The following is a 27,485-nucleotide window of genomic DNA, read 5'->3' as shown; positions in this document are numbered from 1 at the left end:
AGCCAGAAGGGCTGGTAAATTTACATTTATTTTACTCAAACCTTTTTTTTTTTTTTTTTTCCCCCTCTTATAGTTTGTTATGCTAATAGTGGTATCTTGGAAAAGAACTGTAGTGTGAATGACAATGTTGCATGGAGTTCAGCGGAGAATAAGGATGAATTACTTACAGGAGTGGAGTTGCAAATGGGGAATGAATGAGACAAAACAAATGACATCTGTCATATTATCTTACGTAAATTGTGGATTTATTTATTATTTGCTAACAAATTAATGACAGGAATTTTGCCCATGTTTTCTTGGACTGAGGGGGAGAAACTTTGAAACACTTTGAAACTGTAATAATTTCTGACAAGACTAAACAGTTCTTAAATTAGCAGATAGGTTGGTAGCAGATTATGAATGTCAGCTGAATACAGTGGTGGATACAGTTTAGCGTTTTAGTGGAGCTGAGTGGGTTGGGTTGCCAAATCATAACTTTCTTGGGTTTATTTTTCTAGATACTGAATAATTTAATATACCGAATGATAGTATGGGGCTCGGAGGGGCAGGGAAAAGTCTGATTTGGATATCTTTTGCTACATGTAATAGCAGTGCAACCCAAGGAACAAAAAGTATTCAATATTGCTTTGGATAGCAACCAATCTGAAGGGGTTTTTTTTCTTGTTTTTACACCAAATCACTTTTCCAAAGATGGATTTGTCCCTCTATCAATCTGTATGTCTCTGTTTGCTTAATGTAGGAAGACATTTCAAATTTTTTTTCTCCATGCTTTCTGTGGTACTGTTTACTTCTGATATTTTTGCATATCTAGGTTGACAGATTTCAGTTTCCATGCACCTATCTAAATCCATGCTTTTGCATTGTATCTTCATTCCAGAAATCAGTATTTACAGAAGAATTAACTGAGAATGTTCTGGTAAAGACCATGCAGCTCCTGGCTGCCTTTGCTTCATGAACTCAGCACTCAGGAAAGACTATAGTGTCTATGAGAATGCACCTAATTCCCTTGATTCAAAAATAGGTAGCAAAATTGAAAAAGGATTAATATTTATATGTATTTTGTGTTCCAACAACTTAGAAGTTAATAGCTACATACCATCTTGTTGGTTTAGTATGACACCAGCCTAGTAACAAATTTGTGCACTGGGGCTACATTCGTTCTTAAAAACCTTGATTTTGCAGTACTCTTTATAGGATGTTATTCCTTTTCATGTGCACATGCGTAAAACCTGTATATCAGCATATAAAACATGTATATTGGCATATGAAACCTAAGGACTGGGCATAAGTCCTTGGGAGAACTCCATTGTGATTGCAACTGCTTCAGAACAATGCTGGCTCACACCGGGGGGGCTCACCTGAGCTGAGCAGGGATGCTGAAGTGTCCCTCTTGCCCTTTTCTTGGATGCTGAGCTTTCACATCAGTGCCCAGCTCTTTTCAGCCTTGCTCTCTTTCGGCTGGTGCAAGACACTGAGTCCCTGAAGTCCTTACCCCAGCTCCTCCCCTTTCTCTGAGCTGCCGGCAGATGTGTCTTGCCTTCTCTTTTCTGCTCCCATGATACACAGCTCTCTCTCCCTGCAACTCCCCTCAGCCTTTTTGCTGCTAATTCTGGTTCTGTAAGGGCTCAGCAATGCTGGGGTGGGCGAGAGAGAGGTTAGAGGCAGGCACCCCAGAACGCCTGATGTTCTACATGCTCTCTTTTGCTTCTGTCTCTGCGCTTTGGGTGCCCTTTGCGGGGTGTGAAAAGCAGGGCGGCTGTCTCCGGTGGCTGCACGAGCTGTGGTGTTAGTTGAACACTGTGACACACAACGCAGTCAGGAAGGGAGTTGTAAGGCTGCAGGGTCACAGTGCTTGCAACTGGTGTGAGTTGACAACTGTGACAGGCCTTTGCTCCCTTCTAGAAGTTCCCTTAAAACTAAAATGAGCAGGAATGGCCAGCAGGAGAGCCAGGCCACTGCCTAAAAAGGACTTACTATAAACTGTCATTGGTTTACTCTCCTTGCAGAGCTAGAACAGGTGTCTTCTATGGGCACGGGATGTGGGTAAGGGAGGGATCTATGGCCTCCTACTTCTGAGGGCTGGACATCTGGCTGTGATGCAGATTCTGCTTTGATAGAGATCCTGTGTAGGGAAGTATTTGAGTTTAGTGCAATTCTAGATTCTGTTTCCCTTTCCTACGTTTCCTTTATGACATCCATGCACTTTGCTCATATGAGAAGGTCACCCTCTCCTTCTCTCTAAAACAGTCGCTGTACTCATAGTACAAATACATTTTGTCCACATTGAAAATAAGCAAAGGAATACACAACATTTCTAGGGGAAGTAACAAAAGGGATAAGAAGGAACTGTCCTAATTGCAGCCTGGCTGGCCTTACTTGTTTACACGTCTATATAAAGTATTCACAACACTGTGTTTTCTGGACTCAATATAATTCTTCAGTTTTCTGTTTAAAAGAAGGAAATCTTCACACCTGTTTCTTTACAAAGCCTTTACAGATGCATAATTGTGTTTGCATATCTGGTAAGTAAAGCTGTGTGCAGTATATCTGGCCACCAGACAATGTGTGAACTAAATTTTTTAATAAGCAGAGGATACATTTTTTTGGTGTGCTGTCTTTCCAGCAACTGCAGCTTCTGAAGAACGGTGGAACTGGGACTGCCCTTCATCCTGCTAATCCTCAGCTGCTGGATTTAGTCCTTTTAGAAGCACTAGCAGCTGACAACTTTTGTGTCAGACATCTTGCACATTCAAGTTCTCAGCAGATGATCACTGTAAACTCATGTTTTATTCAGCTGTTCATTTTCCTAGCTGTTGTAGCAAGTTAGAGGTTTGGTTCAGTCCCAGTATTTGGTGGAAGGGAAGTAATGTACTGACTTTTGACTAGTGTAATGAGATCTCTCTGGCTGTGTAAAATTTGTCCAGTTGCCAGAAAAGTATAGCAAATTTTTGCTATAGATAGATAATACAAGAAATAAAATTAAGCTTGTTTACTTTATATTCCAGTAATACGTATTAGATGATTCTGATCTATAGAATGTAAATTGCTGGTAAAAGTATAAAATGAAGAATAGAAGCAAGTTCTTATAAAATGTAATTTGATACTCAAGTTATAGTCCTTTAAATCTGAACACAATATAAACTTTAACTATTACTAAAGAAACAGTAGACTTTTCAAAATCTAGCCCCCAAAATTATAGCCTTACAAGGGCAGTAGCAAATAATTGCTATGTATGAATAGGAGCAAAGAATTTGCAATAATGTTGTAGAGTAGTCAAAGGATATTGGATTTGGGCTTGCCTTAGGTTTTATAATCTCTTTTTCTATTGTAAGACTTTAGGTTGTTTGTTTGGTTGGTTGGTTTTTTTTCATTTAGCCTGGTTTTATTACTTCACATAACTGACTCTCTTGTGAAGGTTATCCAAAAAGTAAATAATCTGAAAAGTTTGCTTCTTTCTTAAATTTGTGTCACTAGAATATTTAGTGTACTGTAGATGATTTTTAATTAGAATGATTTTTGATATTGATGCTTTAATGTGATATTCATATACCTGCGTAAACACTGTAAATGGTATGTGTCATAATGATGTTACGCTTGTGCCTTTTGACACCATCAGATTCTGAGTGGCCCAGCGTATACTTACCTGTATATTACAACATGAGTGGAACTTTTCTGTGGGCTTAAATTGACCATGGTTAATAGCTAATTGTCTCCTCCATCCTTAACTTGAGAAATGTTGTGGTGTTATAGGGAATATGCAGGAATGAAAAGAACAGCTTTACATATTTAATTTTTAAAATATCAGATGAGCTCTCAACAGCAGCAGTTAATGATCATTCTAAATCTTCACATCTTACCTTAAAACATTATTTATTTACACTAGTATTTGGCTGATGTAAAGTGCAGTTACTTTGATATAATGTGTTTTAACAACCTGTAAAACAGTTGAAAATTCTTACTATCAGCTCAAACTAAATAGTGGACTGTAAAGTTGATGTACCCTTCAGAACTGCAGCACGTTCCAATTTTAATACAACCCCTTCAGAAAACACTGATCTGAAAAGGTTCTTCTGCTGTCTTCTATCTACAGGTTAATCACAAAGTCAGACGTTAGCCAGTTATTTGAGAAAAATACAATTTTAATGAAAGTTAATATGATCTTTCTTGTTTATGTTCACTATGTATGTTATACACACTGGAATTTACTCTGGGGGAGGAGAGAAGGCTCAATAATCATAAATTGGGGTGACCTTTCTTTGCAGTAGCTGCAGCTGTTCTCTCTGTGATGAGAAACATGATGAAGATACATTACAGACCTTGCATCTAAGCAGGTATAGAGGCCAGTGGCCAGGATTCTCAAATTTGGGAAGTTAAAATTAGGTCCTTAAATCCGTATTAAGGCGCCTAAGTAAGGGACCTTTTCCTCCTCTTAAGATAAAGTGAAAAGCACACTTGAAAAATTAAATTGTAGCACTTTTGTATCTAGATATGTGTGGATGTTTAATGTTGGGCTCCAGAGTTTAAAAGTTTTGTTTTTTATGTTGTAAGATTTGAGTGCACTCACACATGACTCAGCGTGTGGTTTGGTAATCTAGCATCACCGGCTGTTACAGTGTCCTTAACAGAAAGATCCCCTGCAAATCTGTGCTCACTTCCTAGAGCATATACTGCTGTGTCTTACTTTCAGTTAGTTTGTATCCTCCTTGTGATGATGGTGGCACGTATCAGTGCAGAGACTGGTGGAGACAGTAAGTTCCAACACAAAACGTGTTTCATGCTGAAATGCAATGACTTTCTAAAATGTCTGTGATAGTAGAGAACAGAGTAGTTGAGGCAAGGAATTATTAGCTAGGCACTTAAATTAAGCTGATGAGAAGACATCTGCATTTTCTTTATCAAGGACAGGGTTTAATTTCAGCTATGTAGATCTGCTGGCTAGGTGCTGGTGAAAGGAGCACTCCTGGACTCTCTCCATTCCTGGTAATGTTCCGCTCTCACAAGAACGTCTGACAAGCCACTTCAGGAAGAATAAGCATCAGAGAACTAACCCGGGAAGAAAACCAGTTATTTTCCTAGGTTAGCTTTACAAGCTGGCTTGCTCAAAGATGAAATGAGAGGAAGCAGAAATGGACTTTTTGATTGATTTAGACAGAATGGGAAACCTCACCTGATTAGTGTATTAGATACACCTGGCCAATGTATCTCCTAGTGAGCAGGAAAAGATAACAAGTTACAGGGGGAGAGATCTGTCTGGGCCATTTTGAAGACAAATGGGGAAATCAATGACTAGCGTGATCTACTGAAGCGGGGGATGCTTCCTGAGGATGCTGTTCTGTAATGAAGAGGTTTTCTATAATGAAGATAGCATGACACATAAAAGCATGCATTAAGAAGGGGATTTGGAAAGTTGTCTTGTCAGGTAAGGAGCAAGCTAGCTTGTTCGAGGCATGATTTAATATAAGTAGTTTTAAAGTGTATGTTTTCTGTCATTTCTTACATCTTTTATAAATACTTGTAATATGTTGTATAATTTCTGTTGCATTTATTGACATTTCATCCCAACTGGTATTAAGTTCAGTATTAAAGTAACGAGATATTAACAAGCCATTGCTCACCCAGTTTTGGGGAAGTCTATCAAATGGGGTAACTTAGCAAGTACCTCACCCTTTTGATTGTCTGGAGAACAAGCTAACAGAGATGCAGAGGTCTCATGTAGGATTTTGTGGTAACTGGCAGGCACTCTGGCATACAGCATGGTATTATGGCAAATATTTCCATGAGGAAGTGTTGTAACAAGCTTTAAGATTCCTAGTGCAGCAGCCCCGTCTTACAAAGTATTAATCTGTCTGTAATTTAATTTACAAAGGTTTGACATGTTAACTTTGTATTGGGAGATTTTTCTGCAAATACTAAGTATTTCTGGCTCTGGCAGAAATGCGATCATGTGTCTGTGTATGGCTTAGGGCAAATCTACTGCTGAATGACCTCGTAGTGCACAAATCTGGTATCAGTTATTGAAACAGATTTTCATGGATATGTCCTCTTCTGAGCATGGTAGTCATGGTAGAGATAAAAGGGGGGAAAAAAAAAGAAAAAAGAGTTCTATGACTTTGTCATTCAAGAAATGCAAAATTTGTAACAGTGAGAAAGTCTAGGGTAAGGTAAGTATCACCACCTTCACTGAAGTGTAGTTATGTCAACTGCTCATTTACTGATAGCAAGCCAATGGCATAAGAATATTATTTTGCTCTCTAGCCAAATAGAAGGAAAGCAAGTTTCAGAAATAAAGTTAAAAATTTCAGTGCAGTGAATAGTATCTACAGTTTTTAGAATTATATAATTAAAAAAAAAAAAAATCAGATTTTCAAGAATAAAATGTGGAAAGGCTTCTGATCTCAAAGTGAGATTCTTTGCAGAATTTTTGTAAAATTTTTGTAAATTATAGTTGAATTACTACTTAAAATTGCATCTTAGAATTATGATACAAAATGTGTCTAAGCTGTGTATCTTCCTATATTGTAGAGGTCTTTACAATTGGAATTTTTGCTTTTCAATTTTTGTACTGTATCATATGTTTATAGAGCAGTGTTGCATCTCTTCCTTATAGCATGGTTCAGCTCATGATTTATTTCCCTCATCTCAAAATGACTGTAATGAGCCTTTTGTTTAGATTATATTTTTTAGAAGTTTGCCATCCTTTAATAGAAAACTTTAATAGAGCTTGCTGACACCCTTTTACTTCACATATAAAACCATTGTATGTCTAGCGTAATTGGTACTGGAGATGTACTGCTTTTCTGATTACTGTTTTTCTGTATAATACATTTTATTTTATACCACATTGTTTTAAAGTCTCTGAAGCTTAATCTTTACTGGACTAAAACTGGAATGAGTCTTTGATGGAGTCAGTTCACTATGTTTTACAGAGATCTTTAACTGAAATCAAAGAATTGGGCTAATTTGAATTAGAAATAGTACTTTGCCATGAATTTCCTGAGTTACTTGTTGGACAAGCCATTGTATTGATTTTACCTGCTATATCCTTATCTATATGTTGCATTTGGATTAGTCATTAGTAAAGATTGGAGAATTGCTTAAAATCACAAAATGAAAAGTACCAAGTGTTATTATATATTACTGTTGCACATGACACTGTGTATGGTCTGTTCCTTTTGCACATTGATAGCATCTGATGATGCCAAAAATGTTTAAAACTGTTTTTCCATCATTTTGTCCAAGCTCTGTGCCCAACTCCCCTCCACTCCTGCAGCTGACAGCTAACAGCAGTCACTGCAGTGTTGATGTAGCTGCAAAACAGCTAGAATTTTTTTCAGACTTACTGCTGTTAGTGTTAGACTGGAAAAAGGGGAGTGAGTTTTGAGAGGAGAGGGCTTGGACAGAGAGTGGGGTCACAAGAAACAAGCAAACCAATAGGGCTGAGAAAGACTCCTCTCTAAGGGAGAGAGAGAAATTTACAGGAGAGGGAGAGAAGAGACGCTGAGTATGAAAAGTAGAAAGATGACTGGAAGAAAAATGAGACATGTGAGGGAGCTTTTTAAAGAGGTGAGGAATTTTCATTCAGTTTCAGTGATGTCTAATCCTCATACTGTGTGTCAACCTTCCTTTCCTTTTATCCTCTCTACTGTTAATGTGAATTTATCATGATAATGTGAATTTATCATGATAATCTATTGTCTCTTTTTAATGTCATGCTCTATTAAAAATTCCCAACCTCAGCTATTATCACTTTCTCCACATTCATCTCAAAGAAATAGAGGTGGGTGGTTGTTGTTGTTGCTATTTATTATGCACCAAATAGCACCAATTCACATATGTTCTACATACTCACTGATATTAGAAGTCTGATTGCCAGTAGAAAATAAGATGTTCTATTTTCTGTTTTGCATTACATTATTATTAGTGGTAGCTGCATCAAAGTTAAGCAGATCTGCTGTACTGCAGTGTTGTAAAAGATGTTGGCCTTCTCTGGAGCTTTTTGAAAATCTTTTCCAGTTTTTGCTAATTGTGTATGGTCTGGTTTCAATATGCAAAATGATTGCAGAATCTACTTTCCAGCCCCTATTAGATACTGTTGGAAGGCTGAGTTTTGCCACCAGGAGGGCAGAAATTCAGGATCGCTATTTTCATCTCTTTTTTTCAGGTATCCAACTGCCAAAGGAAGATGAGATTTCAGTACCTGTGTCTTCAAGTTCCCCAGTTAAGGACACTGGGGAAAATGTTGACCTCACCATTGAACAGGAAGAGAAGATGAGAGAGGAACCTTTAACCATTTCAGAACTGGTATACAATCCTAGTGCCAGTTTGCTGCCCACCCCCATTGATGATGAGATTGACATGCTTTTTGACACCTGTCCAAGAGTAGAGAATGAGAAAGATGATACAGATTCATTTGAGGAACTGGAAGCAGATGAAAATGCATTTTTGATTGCAGAGGAGGAAGAACTGAAAGAAGCTCGGAGAGCACTTAGGTGGAGCTATGACTTTCTAATGGGCAACATAGAGGTGAATGCCTTTGTGAAGAGTTTCTCCAGACTTCTCCTTGTAGGCCTTGGACTGTTGTTTTTTGTGTTCCCTCTTCTCCTTGTTCTCTTGGAGTCAAACCTTCAAATCTCTTTCCTTCATGAAATCCGTCAGACACCGGAGTTTCAGCAGTTTCATATTGAATATTACTGCCCTCTTAGGCAGTGGGTGGCTTGCAAAATAAACTTCATTCGTGACATGCTGGGCAGCTTTTAAATTTTAAATAAATACGGTACAACTAAGGGCTATATTCAAAATATCAGCTAGTTCCGGCTTTTCCACAATGCCCTCGGGGCCATGAGTTGGTAGCTGTCTTCATATCCAGTTCATTTTAGACTCTTCTTAAGCTCTCTTTACATACTTAAATTGCCCATTTAGTTACAGGCTTATACAGCCACCTTTCAATAACCAAAAAGAAGCTTTATTTTAATTGCATTTCAGACTTCATGCTTATCTATTACATCATATAAGATGGGGTCACAATAAGTTTCATTGTCCTTAACCTTTCAATCCATGACACTAAATCCAATGAAACTGAAAGAAACACTTTTTTGAATATACTCCTTAGTGCAGCAATCTCTTCTAACCAATGCCTATACAAGCAATGTTTATGCTGGGTTTTTGTTTTTGGTTTGTTTTTCTGTTTATTTGGTTTTTTACATTTTTATGTGTTTAAAATATTTTGGTAAATTTTTAGCAAAAGACAACTTCTGATGTTATTTAAATGTACAAATTGGTAAGAACAATGCACAAGGGCATGTAGGGTGTTTTTAGTGTTTTAGCAATGATTTGTTTTTAAACTACTGGCTGGAGAATGAATGAGTTTAATATAGCTCTACACAGAGGGACTGTGGTTTGGAAAATACATAGAAAGTTCACTCGAGTTCACTAGGGGCTGTCTGGGGGAGGTGAAGGGACAGCAAGTACATGGAGGAATTTCTGAAAGGCACAGTTGTAAAGCTTGAAGTGAGCAAAACTGAAAGTAATGATCCTTCCTCTTACCTGTCAGGTTGTCTTACACTTTGTCAGTGCTGTAGAAAGTCTACGAGATAGTCCAAGTATGTATTCAAAGAGAGTGAGTCTTCAGTCGAAATGTAGATTATTGTACATAACATGGAAGAAGATAATAGTAAGTAGCAAAAAAAAAAAAAAAAAAAAAAAAAAAGCCAAAAAAAAACCCACCAAAACCCTAGCTAAATCAGTAGGTGAGTTACCTACTTTTAAAAATGATAGAGAAGAAAAATGTATTCCTTTTAAAAGCAAAGCATTAGGCTGTACAGTTAATATAAAAGTATTCTGACTCACAGTAAAAGGCTTAAACACTGTAAGAGATGCATATTCATCCTTGATACCCATTATTACTAATCTCCAAGACAACATATTTTCTGTGCATAATAATATGCTTCCTTTCACATATAGCAGCATCCTTACCCTCTTTTCCTATTATTACAAGCCCAGTTACAGGATCTAATGCTGTTTCATGTAACATGGATTTGTGTATCTAAAGGTAATCCAGTATAGCTTAGAGAATGTACTTAAGTAAAATCTTGTCAATGTTGAGAAAATTTGAAGGCCCTGAAATGTACCACAGAGGTTGTACTTAAGAGGAGAAAGTTTTATTCTTTTTCTGTCTCCCATTCTTAGTGAAGACGTATTTCATATTTAAACTATGGGAAGTCTGATTTCGGCCTCAGTGTTTCTCCTGCTTAGAGATTTATGAATTGGAGATGTTCTGGAGGCTGTTCTATTAGATGTGCGTATAACACATTGTAACCACATCTCTAATTCCTACTGAATAAATTCCTTTAGTTTTGATATCAGAAAAACGGTTTTGCTTGGTTTTCTCATGTAAGCCTTTGCAGTTGTCTTGTTTGAAAATAGCGGTTTCCATAGAGAATTTCTTCTTCCCTTCTAATCTTCTCTAGTTTTTAAAGGACAAAACAGTTACAGGGTTTAGGAGTTCCTTTTCTCAGTTGAAAACTTTTGGATTGCTATTCATTTCCCAACCAACAAAGGCTAAATTAAACAACTGCCTTCTCTTCTCTTTCTTTATTTGTCCTTGCCAAGCTGTTCCCCAGAAGAATCATTATTGATTAGTTACTTGATGTGTATTTCTTCTTGTGCTACTTGCAGCTAAATGATCCTTTCCCACGAGGTAATAATCATTCAGCCTAATACAAGTGGAGAGTGAACTAAAGTAGACGTTTGGCCTTAACAGGAAATTATTCACTTGCATTGTTTCTAAACAAAGGTGTCAAAAAAGGTGTTTCAAGTGGTGAAGCTGGCATTCTGCTGGACTATGGAGACATGGTTCTATACAGAGTCCTATGTAAGTCTGATAATTATTTAAAAAAAACAAAACAAAACAAAACAAGTTAGATCCTGTGCTCTAAAATATAGTCTTGTCCCTGTACATTACAGCACTCCAGGAGTATTGTTATGCTTGATTTAACTCTAGCAGAAAATAGCTGAGTTGCATGAGAACATAGTCTCAGAAAATGTGCAGTGCAGTGCAATTTTATGTAGGGTTAAATGCAAGTGTGTGTGTGCACATGCGCGTGCCTTTACTAGCCATGTGCATACATTCAGGCCTGGCCTTTTAAAATTCTTCCCTTCCTTTCGGATAGTCTCTGGTCTATCAAAAGCAATTTAACTGAAAGTTGTGAGAGTCCTATAACTTAAAGGCCAGGACCACGTTATATGCAGAGAAGGATATGGTTGGGCATATTCAGAGAGAGTAGGAGGCTCTCTGTATTTTATTGGGGAGTCTGACAGACTTGGATTATGGAGCATCTGTAGGTACAGTATTGTGTATTTCTGTGTGTGCTTGGATTATACTGTAAAATGTTATGTACTTGAAATATATTTTGTGGTTTGTCTAACATTTATAAACACAACTCTGGGAAGAATTAAAAATGGTTTTATTTCATGGAGACTAAGGGGAAAATATACCTGTAACTTGAGCCTTATCTTTGTACAGTGAATTTCACATTTCTATATGTCAACATCCTGATTGTTTTGTATGTTGATATGGCAGGAATCCCTAATAAAAATATACTGAAGAAAAGCTTTCTGCAGTTTGACAGTTCTTATTATGAAAGATGTTTCATAAATAATAGTTTTTGTTGAGAATTAGTTGGTACGTGATACAGTACAGATTTCTTATGACTCATGTTTTTTTTTTACATACTTCTTTTTTATTCATCAGCTGGAGATGAATAAGATCTTATTTTAAAGCACTAAGAAAGTGCTTTAAAATAAGATATTATTAACATGGCTCCAGATGCACGAACCAAGGACCTAATGGTTTGCCCAATTACCACATAAGAGTTAGTCACAGTCTAGAATTTGCCCCAAAATAAAATTATTACAGACAGAATGCATATTGAGAAGTCTGATTTTAAAGTCAGGCCCTAGCTGTAGACCAATGGCTGCTACCTTTTCATAGGTAGATCTGGCTAGCATTACACAAGCAAAACTGCAACTTTTGGATGGAGCTTGCTTACTTTAGGTTGGTTTGGAGTTCAAACAGTATAAAAGAATCTGCTAGGAAACATAGAGCCTGCAGAGATGCAATTAAACATCATTTTGGGGAGCTAAGAGAAACTGAGGCTACTTCTTGAGGACATAAAATATTTAGATGCAGACATGTCTGTACTGTATAGAAAGTGCCAAAATCAATGAAGTCACAAAGAATTTGAAATAGGGTCAGGAGGATGCAGTACAGGTAGACCAGTTTACTCAGGCAAAATGGTGTAGGTTATAGTGCTGCCTTCAAAAAGAGGTTGCATTCCTGCTTTAACATAATACAGTATATCCTGAACATTGTTTGCATTCTAAGTATTTACTACAGTTTATGAAAATAGTATGTGTACTTTGGGTAGAAATCCAGCATTTGTCATAAATTCTTTCTGAATAATGCCACACTAAATTTCTCTAAAATTACAAGTTGCTGAAACGTTATGTCAAACGTGCATTTGAAGAAATCAGGCTGCATTAATTGGTACTAATGGTTGCTGTAGGTAACTGTTAGAACTTAACAACAGGCGTGTTGGCCAAACTGGAGATCACAAGCACTGTAAGGCAAGAAACTTCATCTGGAGGTCAAGGTACACTTCTCAACAATTTGTTTTGTTTTGTGGTTTTTGCTTAAATCCCAAAGGAAGTACTTGTCTCTTCTGTTAGTGTGGATTTGCTGTAGGTTTTCTTACAGCTGCATTTTATGTGAAAAAATGTCTCTTGAGGCACCTTGTAAAGATCTCACCATTACAGCTGTTAAGTGCAGTGCTACAAGACTCTGGTCCCATAGTCTTACCTCTTTCATTCTGCTTCACTGCAAAGGCCTTCATCATCTTTATCCTCAGGAATTTGTAGGAGCTGCTGTGACATTTTGAAGCTGTCTTGTTTGCAGGTGCTCCCTTAAGGCAGGTTATTGCTGTTCATCTCAGCCAGATGAACTGCATCTTACTCTGTTACAAAGGTTCACAGCTTGCCACCCTCTACAGCCCGTAGCTCCCTTCTAGAACACATGGGCACTATCTGTCCCTGTGAAGTTATGCTTGATGATGTAGAGGGAATTGAAAGCTGTGGCATAACTTTTATCACAAAAGTTTTCCTCCTATAATCAGCAACAGCTCAGTGCTTCTGCACTACAGTGAAGAACAATAAGGCATTAATTTCTACTGCACAATTATGTAATGGAGGAGTGCAAAAAATGGTTATAAAACAAGAAACGAGCACAAAAAATTAACTGCTCTTTTTAATTCTGGCTTTTCCCATGTTAGCTTCCTTTTCATTTCACACAGATACATTTGCTAGCTCACGAAATGGCAGATACTTCAGAGAAGTGAAGTGTCTGCTAGGATCTTCATCAGTGTCCCAATGAACAAATACCACCTATTCATTTACAGCCACAAAAGATTAAGAGAATAATTGGTTTAAATGGACTTGAGATGAAATAGTTTACATTTCTTTGAAGAATCATTAACTATATTGATTGAACTGGGCATGTGTTACTGGAAAGAGCTATAGACAGAAGAACATGGAAATCCTCTCAAATACAATTCTGTATATCCTATTTAAAAATGGTAACAAAAAGGTGTACTGCATGTAATGTCTTCCAAAAAGTCTGTAAAGCCACTCTGAGATGTTTTCTGATTTTCAGTATTATGCATAGGAATAGTTTCCTAAGGAGAAGTTTTGAGAGGGCTGCACATATTTTTAAATTAACTTCTAGTTCAGTAAACTTGGCAATAAAACCTAAAATGTCGCCTAATGTGTCCCCTACTTTTCTCAGATCAAATCTTCAGATTCCTCTTCCCACAAACAGAGCTGGGTGGACATGATGAGATGCCCTTTAGGTATGGGAAAAAAAAGGACTTCTGCAAAGCCCAAATCCAAAAAGCATCTGTGCACAAAGTTTGCTTAAATCTTGTTTGTGGGATCTAAGTCAACAGTAATCCTCGCTCAGTGGGTATATAACCACTGGAAATACCTAACTCGGTAGCACAGCATCTCACGATCTCCTCATGACCACCACCATTCCTTTACTGGTTTTGCCTAGCTGATGGCACATGCCATTTCAGTCTGAGATCCTGGTATGTCCACAGGGAACTGTAACAACAAAGGTGATGTAAAGAGATATCTGTGCTGTGCTAAATTGGTATAAAACCAAAATAAATGTCAACTGCTGGTGAAAGATTGAGTCAGCTTTGCTTCATAGCTGCCTTATCTCTCCTTGTTATTTCAACCTACTGTTTTTTTGACATAAACCTACTGTTAAGCCAGAATAGCCCAATTTTGTTCTCTTTCAACAGCCCACCAAAAATATTACTAACCCTACTACCTTTGAGACCATTATTCTATCCCCACAATTTTCTTCGTCTCAGATGGATGGGAAGTCCTTTCTCCTTCCTTCCCCCTGCCTTCTCCCCCACAGGTTGCTTTCTCCAAAAGTTATTCGGGACTTCAGAAACAAGATAAAACATGTCTCTAAGGAGCATCAAGTGGTATGGGTACACAGAGAAAAGACTGATCTCTTTTTCTAATGTGTGAGCAGTGCCTTTGTCATTACAATAGCGTAAGCTGGCAGTTTTGTGTGGGAAGGGAGCAGAGGCTGGAAACAGAGTTTCTGTTGGTAGCCATGTACTCATGACTTCCTCCTTCGTGTATATTGTATATTCTGATCAAACTCGCTTTTGCTGTTCTGATTTAAGCAACTGTACTCCACAAAGGTCAAGTCTCCTGTCAAAGTCCTCATTTTCTAAGCCTCCCTCCCTCTTCCACCTCTCGTGTGCAAAATTAATACACACCCTGGGCCTCCAAACCGTTGCACTGAACTTCAGTATATCCCGCGGCTCTGTCCACCCTCTCGGTTCCCAGCACACTCTCCATCCCCAGCTCCCAGCTGCTTCTCTCACCCCTACTCAGGCCTGCGCAGCCCCCTGAACACCCACTACCAGCAACACCTTTGGGGTCAGGAGGAGCCGGATCTGTCTCCACAGCAACCGCTGCGCTTCCTAAAATGCCCTCGCAGCCCCTTCCCGACGATGCACCGGGGAGGCTGCGGAGCTGTGCCGGGGGCTTGCCGGGCAGGTGAGACCCCGGCCACAGCTTCAGCCCACAGCCACCCACGCTGGCCGCGTGGGCCGGGGGCTGCGAGGGCCACCTTCCAGCCGCTTGCAGACTGCGTTTTGGCCATCCTGGCTGGTGGGAAAATGCAGCTGTATCAGTGTTTGTCAATTACAGGGCAGGCTAAATCTTTGGCAGTGCATTAAGAAAGGCTATTTCCTTTTCATTCTTCTGGCTGTTTACAAAAAGCGCAGCTAATAACGTTAAAGCGAGAGACAGTTCTCAGTTTTTTTCCCATACTTTCAAATTTGGTACTACTATGACTTGTAATTCCCCTGAGCTGTAAAACATGAACAACTGATTCCTGTATATTGTGTGCTGAACAGTTATTTTTTGCAGTTTTCACTGCAGCACTGTCCTTATATATTTGCTAAAAGTCTACAGATATAGCGAAGTACACTATGATCCAGCATTTGCAGGAACTTTATAAAGTATAATAGCATCTGTTTCAAAGATTTTAGCTCTGTAGGTGTCTCTCCTTTCCAGCCTGGATTTATGATCATACTTTACATATTGTTAAACTGTATGTATAAAGAAACTAATTTGTGTAAAGAAACTAATTAATCATTTACCTTTTTTTTTTTTTTTTTTTTGTCCTTGTTCAGGTCACAGAATTTACTGCAAGTCATATAATAAGCAAAATGGAGGAAGATTCTACATCTGTTTGTTGTAAACACTTGTTCCACCAGCATTTACTTTAAAGAAGCAAGATATTTTATGTATCTGTCTTCCTTTTGTCCCAAACTGATAATTGGGTTACATCAACTCAGGTGTTTTTAATGTATAATTCACATATTCTAAACTTCCTGGGCTCTATCTAGAAAATTTGCAGCCAATATATCTAAAATAATGATAAGGCAATGACACTGTAGTTATTTCAATACTTCTAATACTACCACTAATTTTAATAACCTAGTTTTATGTTTTTAGAAATGTGACTCCTAAGTAATTTTTTACCAAATGTATACATGCCTAGTTGCTTTGAGCAATTAAAGACAAGGTACATGAGTGCTGGTAGCACACCTTTACAGATAAGGAAAAAGCAGGTTTCTAACAATGTTGTAACTAAAGGTAAAATATGTTCCATGCTTTCAGAACAAAAGTTTATGCACTTTGTATAAAGGGCTAAAGCTGTCAGTTGAGCTAAAATTTTTTAAGTAGATAAAATAACAGATTTTATTAATTATTTACTATCTGAATTCAGAGCTTAGGTGAGATTTGGTGAATATGAAGAACTCTCCTTATCTTCTGTGTTTCTAGGGAGCAGAGATATATATTTCCTACTGAATACAAAAGAACTTGTAAAGTGCCTGTCCTCATTAAAAATGTGGTTTAAGACTGTCCTCTTGTGGCACTGTAGAATAATCCATCAGAAGTTGTCCTGCACAGAAGCACTTTTAAGACTTGGATTCTGGTATTGGTTGTTTTTCAGGTTTGGGGGCTTTTTTTGTGTTTGTTTTTGTTTTTGTTTGGTTGGTTGGGTTTTTTGTGTTTTTTTTTGTTTGTTTGTTTGGTTTGTGTGTGTGTGTGTGTGTTTGGTTGGGTTTGGAGTTTTTTGTTTGGGATTTTTTTTTTTTTTGTGTGTGTACTTTTTTTTGGGGGGGGGGGGTGGTGTTTGTGTGTTTGTTTAAAAGAAACATTTTCAAACAAGTTTGAATTAGGCGTGTATAGATTTAGGCATAACTCTTTCAAGTTTTGTTGATCTGGGAATAAGCTTTTACACTGGTTGAAGGAAATACAATGCCAAAGGTGTCCATTGCCACTTCTCACCACCCCAAGGGGATGGGGCTGGGTGGCCCCAGTGTTGGTGGAGCTATGAGGGCACAGCCATCCCGCTCAGAGCTCTGCCATTGCTGGTGGCACCCCTGCAGGTACATAAATAAACATGTGCATCTCCCTACATATGCATTATATATGTAGTATACCCATAGTGTTGTGTCTGTGAAGGGTAGTGAAAGCAAGCTCCGTTTAAGTCCTGGGCTGGGCTCATGTGGTTGTAATGACCCTCTCACTGGCACTGTGCATCCCTCTGCACCCTGAGCTCACCTTTGGTCTCTCAACCCTGGTTGGAAATGGCAAGCATTTATGATACAGTCGTGTTTGGCTGACGATATCACTGACAACTGTGGCTAACCACAGCTTACACATGTCCTGTTTAGTCAAATAGGAGACCTTTAGTCACTTTCTCCCCTGCCTGTCCTGTGCTTTTGAACTTACTTTGTGCCAAACACAAAGTAATCACAGGTGATTTTTAATCTACTGCAGCACTGCCACAGCTCAGCGTCCCAGAAGTTAATGGGGCCATCGGTGATGTTGTGCAGCATCACAGAAGGGAAATCTGTGCATGGCCTCTGCTGTGCATTCATCTCCTTAATTGCTCTAAAAGCTCCTAATGACACCCAGTGCTGCATTTCTGTGCCTGCAACTGCTGCTGAGCAGTGTTAGGGAGACCTCAAGCGTCTGATACAAAGTTGGAAAATTTGTCTGTGTTAAGATGGTGCCAGAAAGTAGACATGCAGAAAAAGGCAACAGAAATTAAGACAATACAGTTGTGTGGCTGATGAGAAGTGTAATGTCACACTGAAAAATTTTGTTTCTAAGAGATTTTTTTTCCCTGAACAATCAATCACTTAAAAGAGAGCAAGGTCATCTTGTACTTCAGTGGAGCAGTATTCTCCACTGACAAGTCTGGTATAAAAAGTTCCTGTCAGCCCTGCTGATCTTCACAAGGGTAGCGCAAGTGCCTCTGCTGCATTTTACCCAATGGTCAGAACTGAAAAGTATCACCTGCATCAATTTATGTGGCTGCTCTCTTGAATTTTATGGGAAAACTATAATTGATAAAATTATCTCAGTGTTCTGAAAAAGCTTTGAGGTCATACAAAAGAAACAGTTTACTGAAAGTTGCCCAAAGGGCAGATGAGACCAGAATACTGTGGAAACTTTCCTGGGAACAATCAAGGGTAGTGGTCTGTGCAGCCTATTCAGGTGCACTAACACACAATGCAGAGTCCTGAGCTCCAGATAGTCTCCAAATTTAAAAGCGCTGTATTATTAGGATATCTTCTTTTCCCTCATTACTTATGTAGATCAGACTTTTGATTTTGTTCCTTTTTTCTTAGTGGGGAAGAACAGGACATTCTGGTAAAAACTACAAGTGTCTGATCTGAACCAGAGCGCTTTGATTTCAAACTTAATTTTAGGAGGAAAAAAATCCAAGAATATTTGAGAATTACCCTTAGAGGAAGTAGGCAAGCAAAAGCATGGGGAAGAAGCTTGCTTTGCAAATTATTGTAGGTTGATAACCTGAAAACCAGGTTTCTGAGAACAGTTATTTTAAAAAGCATAGTATAATTTTTTCACCCGTTCAGAAAGTGTTTGCAAGACAAAGTTAGTCTTCTTGGTTTTGGGTGTTGTTTCTGTGCCCATATTATTTGTAAATTATTTATGAATGTGTTATCTGTCTGCTTCCTGCTTTAGGATGATTTCCTACAACATAGTGTCTTAGTAGTTGTTGGAGCTGGTTTTGTAGAAAATGTTCTGCATCCCCAGACACCTATAAAACAGCAATTGTGCCCAAGCAAGTACAAACACAAATGATCCTGGCACAAAATTTTGCCTGCAGTTACCTTTGTCAGTAATTTGGAGGCCTAATACAAGTTTGAAAGTCTGAACTAACATGTAAAATACATCCCCAAACATTGTGGAGCTTTTTGACCTTTTGCATTAGAAGTTCTTAGAAATTATAGTCTGTCCAGTTGTATAGTGATTAAAATAGAAATGCTGAATTCCTCATGGAAAATTTAGAAATTTTATATTGATCCTGTTTGCCCTGTGGTGACAATGTATGTATTTTAAGTTCTGGTAGGGTGTGACAATGCAGCTTGACCACTGCTTATGTATTTACTATTTTGGCTTTTTTTTGTATCTTTCCTTACTAAAAAAAAACAAGAAAATTTCTCGTAGCTCTGGGATTTCAAACCAATCTCTCTTTCTGCTAGTGTCTAACTCAAAATAGTGACCAACTTCCAAAAAAAATACAGTCATACTAATGACAGAACAATGTATTGGGTAAATATGTACATCTATGCTTAGCTGTGTGTTCGAAATACTATGTATGACCTTAATTTTTGCAGGGCCACAAATCAGTCTTTAGATCTTTATTTGCAAAGCTGTTCTCTACCTTATTTTTACAAAATAGCTGTCTTCCAGTGTGCGGTAAGCAGTTTTTAAAGCAGACACTAGTGATCTTATTTCCAAGAGTATCTGGTTCATACTTTAGTCCATGTTTACTATTCAGGAAAGCCAGATGCTGTTAAAACAGATCTGAAGAACAAAAAAAAATGCTCCCCTCTTCAGTACCTGACTTTGCATGTTTATTTGCTTGGGCAAGAACTGACTGTCAGAGACTGTACAGTATTTTTATCATCCGTTGCAATTACATGTATCTTTAATCTACTTTGAGAGCAATAAAGGCAAAAATGACTTCTCAGTGTGGCTTCTACTGACTAATGAAGTGTGTGGCTATGCATCTTCTCACTGCTGTCCCATAAGGAACTTTTGCCACTGATTCCACCAGCTTGCAAGGGATGAATTGTTTTCTAAGTACCTGACAATATCTGGATTAAGATCAGTAAGAAGAAGTCCCGTCTGGTGGGAAATAACAAATTAAAACTCTGAGAAACACCTTCGTAAGCACTGATAGATATGGAAAACTTCTAAACGACATTATGACATTTTTAGGTTTCAATCAGGTAGTTATTTACAATCTAAATTACTCAGTGTTCACAAATGATCAGAACTAAATTTTAATTTGGCAATAAAGGCCCAGTTCTAATTGAATTACTAATTTTGTAGAATAAAAGTCTGTGAATATTGTATTTGCTCAGACAGTAACTCCTGTAAATGTTATACAATCACTGTATATAACAGATTACAACTGAGAACTGGTAAAAATATTTTCATTTTTAACAAATTTTTGAAAAGGAATAATCTGCTCGGTTTTGGGGCAAATTAATATAATCTTTTATAAGATATTAAACCCATTTCTGAGGTCATAAATTGCAAAGACTTCCTTTGTCTCCAATGAGTTCTGTGGTAGAGAGGTGATGTTTGGAACAATTTTCTCTGTATTTATAATTATGCACATCATGTTTACAAAGAAATATATGTCTGTCTGGAGGGAAAATGGAAAAGAACTTAAGTTTCACAGTCTTACTAGAAATTTGTCATGTGCACTGTGATATATAATGTACCCCTTTTTGTTTCAGTATGTTATTTATGTCTTTTTATATCTGTCATCTTATAGATATGACCTGCTTTTCTTTCTATGTTAATCTCAATATTATTGAAAATATAATTCAGTCTAGGCTTGTCCATGTGTTCAGCTTCTTCATTAGGAAGGATAATATTCTATGGTGTTCCTTTTTTCCTGGAACATAGAAAGACTGCTTCAATTTACTGAACCACTTGTACTACATAAAGGCCTTGCAAAGTGTTTTATTTTTGTTGTATATTGTAAATCAAGATAATGATAACATGTAATGGTTAAGTAAATGCATTATATGAAACAGCAAAAGATATTGCTATACTTGTTTTGTCCTATTTGTATTTAAGTTCTTTAAATATTCTTCCATAAAATCATAGACATTATAAATTTGGGACTATTGCAAATTCTAGTTACTAATTCTTGATAAAATGTGACTTATATATTACTTTAACTGGATCTTTCCAGTGAAATTAAGTGCTTTCATTAAGGAAAATTCTTTCATACTTTTATTTTGTAAGTGATTCTCTCTCAAGGTACCCTTTCTTTTTTGTATTTTTGTTTTCATTTTTAAGTTCATCTTGACATGGCAGCTGTGGATTTTCTCCAGGTACTGTAACTGCTCCTACGTTTAGTACCCAGAAAAATGTATACATGGGTGTAAACCAAGAATTAAAAAAAAAAAAAATTGCTTTTATATTTACAGAAGAACATATAAATATGTGCCATCCCTTTAGGTCTGATCCATATACTAAATTTGACAGATGTTACTTGAGCAGGTTTGCTGTGATGAAAAAGTCTTGTGCTTCTCCTCTTTCAGCAGAGATTTTGACTGCCTGGGCTCACATGCATATGTCGGTAGGGAAATGATATATATGTGGTCAGTGGCATCTGGATTCAGATCACTGCCACAAATTTTCATTCATGACTGGGGTATGTCACTGAATCCAAGTTTTTATGGTTTGTTTGTACAGCTTTCCAGAACGTTTCATCCATAGGAAAGTTTAACTTCTTGCAGAAAAAAAAAAAAAAAAAAAAAAGGAATATTTTCCATTGTCAAACACTGTTTCTGTTTAACTGTTCTCAAGAATTTCAGTCAAAATATAATCAGAGAAAACCACCATCGAACTTTTATCCAAAGGCCGAAGAGGAACAGTTTAGAAACAAAGCAAAAGAAAACTAGTGTGTACTGAATGACCTGAACGGTTAATAGGGGAGGCGTCTTCTAAAAAAAGAAGGAACTCAAGGCTGTAACTAAGGAAGAAAACAGCACTGTAGGTCCCTGCTGTGGGTAGCTCTGTCATGGCTTATGTCACGTTCTCACGCTGATTTCCTGAGCAAACACTTACACCTTGCACAAACAAATGCCGGGTGTTGCCCTTCAGTGGTGCTGAACAAATGTTCTAGCAACGAAGCGAAGCAAAGCGTGCTGTTCCTCGGGAGAGGCGGCGACAGGGGCCCGGCGGGCGGGCGAGGCCTGCCTCACCCCGGGTGTATCCTCGGAGGAGCTGGCGGCAGAGGAGGCCGGCAGGCCTCTGCGCGGGGCCCTGGCGCTGCGGCCTGGGCTGTCATACACAGGGTAAAGCAAACTCATCAGGCAGGCGCGGAGACACCCAAGGCGAAGTCAGGGGTTTTTCCTTTGGTGCTTTTGTTTTATTCTGCTTTGGTGGTTGTGCACGTTGTGAAGAACTAAAGCTTCAAAACTCAGTGATGCTTTTTCAGTTGTACGTGGTCAGTTAAGTAAGAAAAAGGCTGTCAACTTCTGCACAGTGAGGATAGGTGTGTGGTACTTCCAAAGTATTGATTTTCCAAGATTGATTAAGGCATACTATTATGATTGACGGTAGATAGTTCTGTACATATATTTCCATGCTATCAGTGTTCTGCTACTAATAATACACAAAGTTTGCAAATATGAAGGTAATGCTGATCTTCATTAGCCTGTTAGGAGGCCTCTAACAACTGGAGATATCTTTTTTTCTGAGCTGAAGGCACTTTAACCATTAGCCTGTCATTGTCTTGCCCTAATATTTCAGATTAACATAATTTCTTATTCAGACCATGATGTCAATACAGTTATGTACTTTATAGATGTATTTTAAATTTTTTCATAAATTCCTGTATTCATATGTTCAGTAACTGTAGCTACTTTCCACTTTAACGGTTCCAGTTTTTTAACTGGCATAATTAAGTGTAGGGAAATACAAGTGTCAAGCCAATCCAGAGACAGCTTTTTAAAAATGTGCCTCACAGTGCTGAGCTGGTATTGACATATAGATTCACAGTGGCATAAACAGTGATCTTAACAAAACTCCCCTCCAGTTGCTGAAACAGAAAGTACAGCAGGATGGGAGAGATATTATTCTCTGTACGCTAAGGTATGAAATCCCTGACCTTCTCCACTAAACAGCTGCTGTAGGTTATTCAGCCATTAGGGTTACTAGCATGTATTTTATATTTAAGAATATCTTATTTTTAAGAAAAAATGCAGACCTATTTTAGCTTATCATATGTATTCTATAAGCAGACAAATATACTATCTCATCAGGCTCAATTAGAAATAATTAAATCATTTGGCTCCACTCTAGTTTTAAGTGCAGACAGCTGCTTTGGGTTCACTGATAGTCTCTCAGCTGGTTGTGTGATACTCCATCATGCAGCAAGAGTGGAGTGGGAGGCATGTCCCTCCATAGTCTCTGCTCTTTGGTGTTTAGAGTTTGTGTCTCTGATAAATCAAGTCTTGTTCTGCTTCTAAGTCTTAGTTCATGCTTTTAATTTCTGTTCTCAACCAGTTATTTAGGTATAATTTTTATTAATCTGTGCTAATGGTGAATGTTATTTTCCAGAGTGATTGTCAAGCAAGGATTTGGTGACTGACCATAGGGCAATCTTGTGTAGTCAGGCAGTTTTCTTTAGGAAACGGTGTTACTGAGTGACTCAATTATATTTCACTGTTTAAAACAGAAGGCTTATTTAGCTCATGTATATTTATCCCTGTTTCCTCTTTGAGGAAACAGAGGAAAATGGGTCTTAACCAGAGTTATGAATTGTTTCTTAAGTTTTACATTAGGGTCTCCTAAATACAACTCATGCAGGGATGTGTATACTTGCATATATATACATACACACACACACACACACACATATATATATATATATAAAACTGCCATAGACGCAGTGATTCTGAAAGAATCTTAGAGTTCGAAGCTGTGGAAAAAAAAGTGTTTTTTACTATATACACTATTTACTTAAAAGGGACTGTGTGTTTCCTAAGCTCATTAAGTCATGGTAAATTAAGTCTTTCAGTAGATACTAGTATGTCTACCATAGCAAATTATACACACCACAACCTTAGAAAGAACAATCCATATTTTTCTGTCTATAAAGCTATGTTTCATCATTAATATTACATTTGTAAAATATTTGTTACTCCTTTTGCTTCCTGCATTTTGAGGTGCTCTGAGCCCAGTCTTGGAGTACCAGCAGTTTCTGTAGACATGAGTGCAGCCTCTAAGGGTTTACTATGGTCTCCAAACAAAGCCCTAGCTTGACAATATACTACATGTGACTAGGTCATTCAATGTACAGTTTGAACTGATGTACATCAGAACAAGAGAAGAAAGAGATTAAGTCAGTATATTGAAATGGCTAAGGTCTGTTGAGTTACTTAACATAGAATCCGATTTGTACTTTTCTTTCTTCTTTTTGGAACTGCAATTTAAGTTAATGGAGGTATGTACTGTGATTGGTTTAAGTTTTGATGTCAAGTCCTACCGCAGAAAAAGACACTGAGGCGATTAGCTTAAAGTAAGATATCACAGTGGTGAGAAACAGCAGATCTGTATCTTCTGTGAATTAAGTTTGTTATTACTGTTGTGATCATAGCTATTTATATAGAACCTGATGTGCACACGGTACCCTTTGGGCAAGTATGCAAAGTATTTTAGATTTGTTTTAGATTAAACTTAGTGGTACTTGTAACAAAGGGCAGTGAATAAAAGGGAATAACTGATAATAGGATCTTCATATAGTTTGGGGGCATTATAAAATTCTGAGCTGCAGATGCTTAAAAAAGGGAAAATGGAGGACTTGTAAATGGCTGCAACCAGCTGTTTAAACACTGCCCTCAAACATTTCCCACTAGTAGGACAGACTGTAGAACACTTTTGAGAGTATAAACTCAGGCTGCTGTACATTGATGATCTATGCAATAATGAGGATATGAAAAGCCATATGAAATACTGTAACAGCTATTATCCTGTACTACATCAGTTTGGATGCAGAATCTAGACTGATGTGCATTAGCAGAGCAGTCCTACCAGCTGAAGCCATTTTATGTTGAAGATTTAAGTAACTTTAAAATCAGCTTGTCAACCATTAGTGAATTTTTATGGTTCCCCTTAAGGTGATTTAAACACATATTTGGGTTTAAAATATCGAAGAAAAAATTAACAAACTGTGCATTGGGCAGAGTCCCACCACAATACACAGTTCTACATGGAGTCTGCAAAGATGCATCCCAAGAGGATTCCTCATATATGCTTGCACCAGCACCAACCCCTTGAGCGGTTGCATGGGACACCTCAGCCTGGCTGTGGGTCCATCCCACAGCCCAGCTCTGCTGCCCAAAGATGGCCCCTGAGCTCAGGCTTAGTGCTCCCATTCCAGGATGGTCTACAAGACAAGGCTGAGGCTGTTCCTTATCTCATCACCAAGGTAAACTTCACTCCCTTGCAAGGAGTGGTTCTGCCTCTGGCATTCCTACTTCCAGCCAGTTTAACCCCTTCTTGGGGCTAACTTCTTGGGAAGTTGGGTTTCCTTGCCCTCCATGCCAGACCACTCATTTGTTACAAAATACCAATTAAGATTTCCTTTTCACAAGTGAAGTATGACTACTTCTTGGCATCCTAGATCCAGTTTCTTCTGCATCCTCCTGTGCCCTAAGCCTAGCACGGTGCAATCATTTAATCTCTCATTTATCTGTCCAGGAGATTTGGTTTTCTTTTCTTTCTGGATATGCATTGCATACATCTCTTGATATTAAGCAGCTAATTTAATGACTGTTTCAGGTATTTATATAGAGGACTTCCCACTGTTGGATGATCAGCCAAAGTAACAACACCTTAAACAGAGAAGAGGATGTAACTGGAGTGACTTTTATTAGTGCCTTGCCACAGTTTTGAGTGAGGGCTGTATGAAAGTTTGTCCTGGATCAGTGTTTCATTATGAAGTTGCTATGAGCACCAGTATACACCGTGTTGCAAACACAGACTTTCCAGGAGGCCCATTTTTAAAGATAAGTTTCAGTTTCTTGGGAAATGTTGAACCTTTAATGTTATTTTTTTTCAGTGGTAGCAGTCAAATTAACCTTTGCTATAACAAATCATTAGCATTTGACTGTGTATTACAGGTCTTTTGGTTACTTTATTTAAATATATGCTAGAAATATATCAAGTTCCTTTCTGTTCAGATTTGCCTTTTTGATGTCCCATACATTTGTCATAAGTCAGTTAGCTGCAGAGTCAGCCAGGGTAGTGTGCTTTCACACAGTGAGCAGCTTGAAGGAAAGTCCCAGCTGGAAAGAAATAAAGCAAAACCCTGGGAGTTAATAGCATTTTAAGACCAAGATTAAGAAAAGATTTTTCAAACCAAGTAAGGCCCTGCCTAGGTGAAAACTTTTCACAGATCAAGACCATGTAGAGGGAGTAATTCAGAATATAAATTTGGAATTTGGAATCCATTCTCAAGTATGACCTGAGAAGTGTGCTTTAGATCATTAATTTACTTGAAAGGTTTTATTATGCTTCTTGCATTAGCCCAGATACACAGAGCCGTGTTGAACAGACGCAAACAGTGCAGAACTAATTAGCTGACATCAAAGACATTACTTATTTGGAAGTGGATGAAGTTGACATGAACTACCTGAGCAACATGATTGTTTTCTGGTAAGTAAGCAGAGCATGACTGAGGTTGAACTGTTCTCTATGCAAAGCCTGACCTATATCCTAAAGGAAATCGCTAATGTACCTTCAGTTTTTAGGAAGCACAAGGTAGTCTAAGCTTTATCATAACATTTTGAAACAACTGAAGAAATTCACCATACACCAGAAAGTAATTTTTTGTTTCTCGTGCAGCTAAAAATTAGGAGTAACACTTTTAAGAAAGTGATAGTATAAAACCAGAGGAGCAAGAAATTGTCTGGTGGTTTTATTCCGATGGTGTTAAAGGAAACAGAGCTTTGTGAACATCTTATGTGAAGAAAAAAACCTGCATCAATAAAATTTCATAGATTCTCCCCCTAAGAGAAATAATCTGACAAGAATCCAGAGATATTAAAATCTGATGTAGCAGCTAATCATCTTGCAGAATAACCAGTATTCAGCAGAAGCATGTTTTAAAAATCCTTGAAATATTTTTTGTAATAGACTCAAATGTGCCTTGTACTAAAAATGTCTGTTTTGAAAAGAAATAAAAAATGTTTTTCTGAAAGTTTTACACATACTTCTAGAATGGACAGAATTTCAGGACTTTTCACCTCTAAATGTACTCAAATGATACCTCTGGTTTGGTGTACACTGTGCAGTGTAGTGCTGTGATTAGTAGTTCAGGAGCTAGAATCAGTATAACCACATCAGCACAACTCTGACCTGTGTTAATCAGGCTGATTGGCAGAACTAATTAGCCTGGATGCAGCATTGTGCTGACACAATTATACAGCTTTTTGGAACCTAAGCTAATATTGTTGCATGGTAATGTGGTGTTCCACTTCATTAATAGCTAGATCAGCTGTTTCCCTAGCATGGTATTGCATTCCCTGGTGTAGATGTGCTCACAAGGACTTTGCACAAGGATTAGCTTCTGAAAATTTTCTGTAAGCATTAACGTGAGGCTGGAAACACTTGGAAATTTAAGATAAGCCAGGTTGCTTTTGCTGCAGCTGATCTTCAATCCTTCATTAGTAGGACTTGCACTGAGCAGTTAGATTTGTAAAATACTTTAGTCATATTCATTGAGAATAAACTTTAAAGGAAGAGAGGAGAGTTTTTAG

General features: G+C 37.8%; 1 protein-coding gene across 2 annotated transcripts in view; it reads left to right on the top strand.

The window, feature by feature from the left end:
• The window catches only part of FRMD3 (FERM domain containing 3), a 148,877-nt gene extending 137,267 nt beyond the window's left edge, over window positions 1-11,610 (top strand). For both annotated transcript variants that reach the window (XM_042788028.1, XM_032981901.2), the window contains exon 14: window positions 8,162-11,610. In XM_042788028.1, the coding sequence (XP_042643962.1) occupies window positions 8,162-8,757 (596 nt within the window). In that variant the 3' untranslated portion in view covers window positions 8,758-11,610. The remainder of the gene's footprint in view (window positions 1-8,161) is intronic.
• Window positions 11,611-27,485: the final 15,875 nt, after the last annotated feature.

Source organism: Tyto alba, unplaced genomic scaffold (assembly GCF_018691265.1).
Source record: "Tyto alba isolate M040663 unplaced genomic scaffold, T.alba_DEE_v4.0 Super-Scaffold_13, whole genome shotgun sequence".
Classification (NCBI taxonomy): domain Eukaryota; kingdom Metazoa; phylum Chordata; class Aves; order Strigiformes; family Tytonidae; genus Tyto; species Tyto alba.
This window is presented reverse-complemented; position numbering and strand designations above follow the sequence as displayed.